The sequence below is a fragment of the Macrobrachium nipponense genome, chromosome 14 (assembly GCF_015104395.2).
Source record: "Macrobrachium nipponense isolate FS-2020 chromosome 14, ASM1510439v2, whole genome shotgun sequence".
NCBI lineage: Eukaryota > Metazoa > Arthropoda > Malacostraca > Decapoda > Palaemonidae > Macrobrachium > Macrobrachium nipponense.
Window position 1 is genome coordinate 50,241,015 of NC_087207.1, and position 7,500 is coordinate 50,248,514.

The window sequence follows — 7,500 nt, forward strand, 5'->3', positions numbered from 1 at the left end:
TTTCAGAGACTGCTGTCTCCCTCTTCAGGTAGATGAATGAATGAGAAAAGTTACAGAAAAGGTGGTATTTATACCAAAAGGTCCATCCACAGGTAAGCCAATTTAGGTCACTCCCGCTGATAATCTTCCTTTAATCTTCTTAAGCGCCGGTTGAATGAAAATCTTGTCGATGACATCTGAGTTCCATGCTCCCTTTGAAGTATTCATTACCTGCCTCTCTTTAATTAAGGCCGATTCTATCATTTGACTCTTGTACTGGCAGTTGCTGCTATAAATTATACCTGACAAATTCCAATTTATGCTATGGTTATGTTCATTTATATGGTTGAAAATAGCTGGGTTCTGTTTTCCATACCTAACTGACCGTTTGTGTGGTATTAATCTGTGGGGAAGTGATTTTCCCTGTAAATCCGATGTAAGATTGGTCACAGTCCTGGCATGGAATTTCATAAACCCCTGTGTCCTGGGGATATGTGTTTTGTTGGACGTTAATCAGGGATTTCGTTAAGGTATTTGGGTAATTAAATGCAAAAGGGTTAGATTTTCCGAGGATCTGGGTCACCGTCTTAATCCTGTCCAGGTGTGGGATTTTTATTTCATTGTTGGGTGTGTCTCTGGTCTTGTCTTGAGGGGGTCGGTAGAAAATTACTTTTGCTTTGTGAATTGCTTTCTCAATTATATGGTCCGGATACCTTAGAGACGAAAGCTGCTTACGAATTAGTTCAAATTCTTTTTCCAGGGAATCTGGGGAACAAATTCGTAAGGCTCTTAAGAATAGGTTGCTGGCCACGCCTAACTTGATAGGAATGTCATGATAGCTGAAGTAGTGAATGTATGAAAGTTAGAACATTGGTTTTCTGTATATGGTAAATTTGTATTCTGTCGTGTCTCTAATTATTAAAACATCAAGAAAAGGAATTTTGTTGTCTGTTTCCCATTCAACTTTAAATTTGATGCTGGGGACTAATGCTTTTAATTTTGAAAGGAATTCATTAAAATTGCCCCATTTACTATCCCAAAATGTTAGAATATCATTTATTACTGTAGTTTCAAAGTATTCCATGTATAGATTGGTAAAACAGGACTTAAAGGACTACCAATGCTACACCCGAATTTTTGCTTATAGAAAGATTCCCCGAATGAAAATATGATTCCCCGAATGAAAATATGTTATTAGATACACATAATTCAACTAACTTTATTATTTTGTCTAGTGCCAATGGGAAATGATCTGAATAAAGGGATAATTTTTCCCTCAAAAACTGAAGAATGTCCTGTACTGGAACTTTTGTGAACAAGGAATCTACGTCAAGGCTTAAAAGTTTTATGTTGTGAAGTGGTATATGTGCTTCTCTGAATTTGTGACAAAAATCTTCCGAATGTTTAATGTGACTGGGAGAAAAAGTGCCTAAAAAGGGGGAAAGGAGGCCAGCTAACCATTTAGAAATTTTGTAATTGAAAGCTCCAGCACATGAAACGATGGGTCTGAATGGAAGGTTGTCTTTGTGAGTTTTGGGAAGGCCATAAAAGTAGGGTAGTTTAGGATTAATTACTTTAAATTTCTCTAAAAGTTCAATGCTCTTTTTGTCTTGGCCAATTAATCTTACTCTCCTGGACAGGATTAAGACAATGACTCAGACCCTTAGAAAATCTAACCATTTTGCATTTACTTACCCAAATACCTTAGCCAAATCCCTGATTAACGTACAACAAAAGACATCCCCCAAGGAAATCCCATGCCTGGACTGTGACCAATCTTACATCGGATTTACAGGAAAATCGCTTCCCCATAGACTAATACAGCACAAACGGTCTATAAATGAACATAACCATAGCATAAATTGGAATTTGTCACATATAATTTATAGCAGCAACTGCCGGTACAAGAGTCAAATGAGAGAATAGGCCTTAATTAAAGAGAGGCAGGTAATGAATATCTCAAAAGGAGCATGGGACTCAGATGTCCATCGACAACATTTTCATTCAACTGACGCTTAAGAAGATTAAAGGAAGATTATCAGCGGGAGTGATCTAAATTGGCTTACCTGTGGGTGGACCTCTTGGTATAAATACCACCTTTTCCTTAACTTTTCTCATTCATCCACCTGAAGAGGGAGACAGCAGTCTCTGAAATATAGTATTTCTCTCTATATATTTTGGTGTTTTTATGGGCTCCTTTTATTAGATGGAATTCTGTTATAGCAGAACATTTTTACCAGTTATATATATATATATATATATATATATATATATATATATATAGATATATATATATATATATATATATATATATATATATATATATATATATATATCTATCTATCTTATTATATATATATATATATATATATATATATAATATATATATATATATAAATAATCAATATATATATATATATATATATATATTATATATATATAGTATATATATATATATATATATATATATATATATAATATACGAGTATGTGTGTGCATGTGTACGTAATACAAATCCAATATCATCATCAGGTACAGCACGGTAACTACTCGAGCAGCCTCGTTGTCACTCGAGTTAGGGCATCTGACGCAGGGACATATACTTGTGAGCCTCATCTGGCAACACCGGCTAATATCACTGTCCATGTGGTTACTGGTGAGTACAGTCGAGAGAGAGAGAGAGAGAGAGAGAGAGAGAGAGAGAGAGAGAGAGATGTGGGAGTCACGAAATTATTGCATGGCAATATTAATATTTTGTATGTGAAGATATCACTAATATCATATTTCTATTAATATAATATATATATGTATATATAATATATATATATAATATATCTATATATATATATATATATATTATATATATATATAATAATAAATATATATGTGTGTGTGTGTGTGTGTGTGTGTGTGTGTGGTTATATGTGCGTGTCTTTTTTACGTTTGTATCAGAAGAATGAGAGAGAGAGAGAGAGAGAGAGAGAGAGAGAGAGAGAGAGAGAGAGAGAGAGAGAGAGAACGTAAAAGTAAACAAAACATATTTTCATGCTCTAATAATTCCCATTAAATTCCCAAACCGCATATTACTAACAACATCCCTTTGGCTAAAGACTGAAACATAATATCTCTTTCTCTGAACCTTCCGCAGGTAAGAAGCCAGCGGCCATGCAACACGGTAGAAACCCAGGCGACGCAAGCGCGGCTTGTCGACCTCAACTCCCCTTCAGTCTGCTTCTACTTCTCCTCCTGTTCGCCATCTCCCTCACGAGTCTGCCCAGCGAGCCGAGTAAAGTTAGCAAGTAGTAAGTGCCCCTTGGAGGGATCAGCCGTCCTTCCTGGACACGAAGGCACAAGAGGAGGAGGCGGGCGAGTCAGATACAACCGGTACTCGAGACGAGTTGCGAAATTATGCCCCCTTGGAAAGATCCACCGAGCTGGACGTACGAGAGGAAAACTCGTCCTTCAGAGGGGAATGGATTATTGCCAATAAGATTCTAGAGTCTCTGGATGTGCGTCAGTATCAGCGTCTGAATTTCTTCAACTCTTCCTTCTGGAGTATCTGGATTCGTTTCTTGGTTGTGCGAAGGACGAGAGACGGAAAAAGGTGGTAAACTAGTGCCGCGAATTTCTTTCCTAACAGCCCAACTCTGTTTTATTTTATTTTTGTTTTCCCCTTTCGTGTACATATAGTGTTTGGCCAATGTTGACTCCTTTCTCTGTCTCGCCCCACCCAACTCCTCCCTATGAAATTCAATCTAGATATTGGCGAAAAGCCAAAGAAAGCTGTAGCTCCTACGGAGTGTTTATCTCTAAATATCGTTTCTAGGGAAATCAAGGAGATGTACTTTTTATTATTCTGTGTTCTAGAAAAAAAAAAAAACATAATAAAGTAAATGGAGGTCTAGTCCATATTTCTAGGGCAATTCAGACATCACAGCAGATATACATACTAACTTGAAAATGCATATGAAATATTTTGAAAGCCCCCGAAAAATGATTTTTAAGGGTGGTTAATTGTTACTTCCACTTTTTCCAGACTACTTAAGAGTCTTCCTCTCATGATTCCAGAACGCGAGGACGACTGACACTAACCGATGCTCATTTGTTTCCGTTGACTGTTTGTTTTTGTTGATATACTCATTGCTACTTTCTCATAGTTTCAAGTTCTATTTTCTATCTGGTACATCATTATTCATTTGTTTCCATATGTCTATTATAAAAAAAATTCTTTCATTCTCGTATTTACTACGACTGAATAGATTAAATTCTCTGCATATTACTTTGTCTTAATAATCTAGTCTAAATGTGTCAGTATCCGCGTATGATACATTCCCTATGTTATGTGATAATAGGTTTATAATAGGGCGTTTTGATAAGCAAAATTATCTATCATCTGGTTTAGGGAACCTAATTTCCTGGAATGTCTGCAATTATTTCTCTTCCGAGACCAAAAGTCCTGCAAACGTTGTTGATAATGTGGTCACGAACTGGAATCGTTACGAAGGATTGTTCCTTTCCTTTATATAACAGAAACTGTGGGAAAGAAATCTGTATTTCTCGAATCAATTAAATTTGTAATGGAAGTTAACCTAACTGGCCGAGTCTAGGAATGTTCTTGTCCCGGACGCTTCTTCAATAGAGCATTGCTGTTTTTTTACAGTGATCTTGCCATAACTATTTGTAGTTACACTCTTTGTACAGTACACGTTTGACTATTATCATCATATAAATATAGATATATAAATAAATATATAAATATAGTGTTCCGTTGCACAAGGGAAGCCCAGCTTACAGAGGACGTGGATGGAATCCTTTGGTATCTGGGCTCGAGTGGATGGAAAAGTGAGTCAAATTTGTGTTTGTCAGCCAAAAATGAAATGACTTGAACGTACCCTGAGGTCAAGACGACGAGGTCGTCTGCCACGACGATGTTTTTCTTTGCGTTTGGAAGACGTTCATTTTTTCATTTGTCAGGGGAATAGCCTACTATTAACCATATCCAACAACGTTTCGTATTGATGGGCATTAATGTTGGTACATAAGTGTGGAGGAAAATGCTTCCTTACTTAAATGCTCCGACGGAGTTTGGTAGAGAGGGATGAAACGTGTAGATGAAAGCTATAACAAATCGAAGTCCTAAAATAAAAGGAGAAGAAGAAACTGTCGATAAGCTGTTAGTTTCTTTGATTTCGTTCAGGGCCTGGTGTGTTTGGCTTCCTTAACTCGGAAACGTTCGTCATCCATTTCAAGATCAAACGCCTCGCCCAAAGTGTCGGACGGACATTGAAATAAATATATACATATACTTTCTTGTCTAGTCGTCTAATGATTTATGAAAATATCTTGGTATACTTGCTTCACTCTTATTGTTACACATCTTGGTGCATAGAATTATAATGGAAATAGTCACACTCAACTCTCAGGTTTATGCTAATTATTTTCTCTCGTCAGAATCTCTCATGCGATTTTGCAATGTGTATCTAGGGAACTTTGTTGGCCATGATATTATAATTTTTCCTTTAAAAGACAAAAAAAAGTCTAAGAGAAAGCCTTAATCAAAGCATTTCCACGTAACCCAAAGGTTTTTTTAAAAGGGTGTTTAATTTTTATTTTATACCAAGAAAGTCTGTGTCTTTTAATCAGAATAAGGAGGTCTTATTGCTCTAGATAACTTTGAATAATAAAAGATGAATAAGACTATATAAAAAAATACCCTTTGTGATCGAAAAGCTGAAAATTTAGTTTCTTACTGAATGAAAATAATATAACCAGGAATGAAAACTGAAAAAAGCTTCTAGTTTTGTTAAAAATAAAAAGGGGGATGGGCATTTAATTCTTAAGAGTAATCATGAATAGTTCATACACGAATGTCAGGCGGAGGAATGAAGGATAATATGGTGTCCTTCATGAAAGTGAAAGATAATTTTGTAAGGCACATGTTATGAAAAATAATTTCCAGAGAGAAACAAAAAATAAATGAAACAAAATGCATCCGCTGTGATCGGTATCGGTACTCAGTAGGTATGAACTAACTGTACATACATTGTCATTTGTGTTGTAAATTGTACGATATTTTCATGTTATGATTGTTTCTATGGCTTTACATCAGGAAATGTACCTGGCGCCAGATGACTACTATATATATATTCCACCCATAATAAATAAATAAAAAAAAGAAAATTTGGTGTATAAATAGTATTTGAATTGTTTGTGTACAGAGGAAGAAGAATGTGAAGTATTTGAAATTCTATATACAGATGTATAGTATTTATTATTTTTTTATCATTTCCGAATGAATACTATGATGCTGAACTTGAAAAAATGCAGGAACCGTACATACATATGTATAACTATGACACTGTTTTTTTTATTAGATAATATTGTACCTCGTAAACAGATATAAATTCACACAAACATAAGTACACAGGTGTGTATGTATATATATATATATATATATATATATATATATATATATATATATATATATGAATTTGAATATAAAATAAACTACAGACCAAGGTAAAGATACGTCTTTGAATTCAACAGTGAAATGTACATATGAATAAAACACTGTAAAATGTATGACTGCAATGTAACCATTTCAAGACACGAACGACTGTATGATTGTCAAAAAGGAAGCAGTCTAAGCTGAATATAGCTTCGAGGAATAGCTTTACTTTAAGCTGGCGAACCCGAAGTAACCTTGAGTATAAGAAGCGTAAAAGTCTACTACAGTATCTATCCAGAACAAATCAAGGTACGTCTGCCGAGACGTTGCTGCTCAAATGTGTAAAAGGTTCGAGAAAACTCGTCAAACTTCTCCTGTTGGTTTTATTCATTAAAAAAAGCAAAATGAATTAGTTTTTTCCTTTGATTTCTCTTTTTTCCAAATCTTTATCCTATTAATATCTCTGTGTTTCATGTGAAGTGTCATATATTTATATGTATTTTGACAATAAAAACTAGAAAAGAGATTTCTTGTTTTAGTGGTCTTTTCATTGTGTGGCTGAATGAAGAGATAAAAATGAAAATTTTCGGCAAAAAAATAAGATAAATGATAATTAAATAACAGGAATTAGTAAAGTATATATAAATCAGCTTCATTTTGTTGGTCCCAAGTTCCTGTCTTCAAGACAGTTTAAAAAATATTTTTTTGAAAATTTTTAATCTGATTGCTTCTTCAATTATAGAATCTGCCTCTCATTAAAAGATACGACAATTAAGAGGTAAACAAATATCGACAATAATATAGACTGCAACAATTTAAGAGAGAGAGAGAGAGAGAGAGAGAGAGAGAGAGAGAGAGAGAGGTGGGGGGACATAATACAAAAGGATTTTAGAGAATATACCCCAATAAGAGAGAGCAGAGAGAGAGGAGAGAGCGAGAGAGAGAGAGAGAGAGAGAGAGAGAGAGAGATGATGATGAATAGGAATTAATAATATAAAAAGAATAATTTAAACGAAGCAACGAAAATTTATTCATCCTAGATCATATAAAAAATGAAAGAAATACTTTTTTCC

General features: G+C 34.7%; 1 protein-coding gene across 1 annotated transcript in view; it reads left to right on the top strand.

Moving 5' to 3' along the window:
• LOC135226493 (lachesin-like) overlaps window positions 1–6,953 on the top strand; it is a 36,047-nt gene extending 29,094 nt beyond the window's left edge. The window contains exons 6-7 of the mRNA XM_064266110.1: window positions 2,512–2,635; window positions 3,128–6,953. Coding sequence (XP_064122180.1) covers window positions 2,512–2,635; window positions 3,128–3,282 — 279 coding nt within the window. The 3' untranslated portion in view covers window positions 3,283–6,953. The remainder of the gene's footprint in view (window positions 1–2,511; window positions 2,636–3,127) is intronic.
• The last annotated feature ends 547 nt before the right edge of the window (window positions 6,954–7,500 follow it).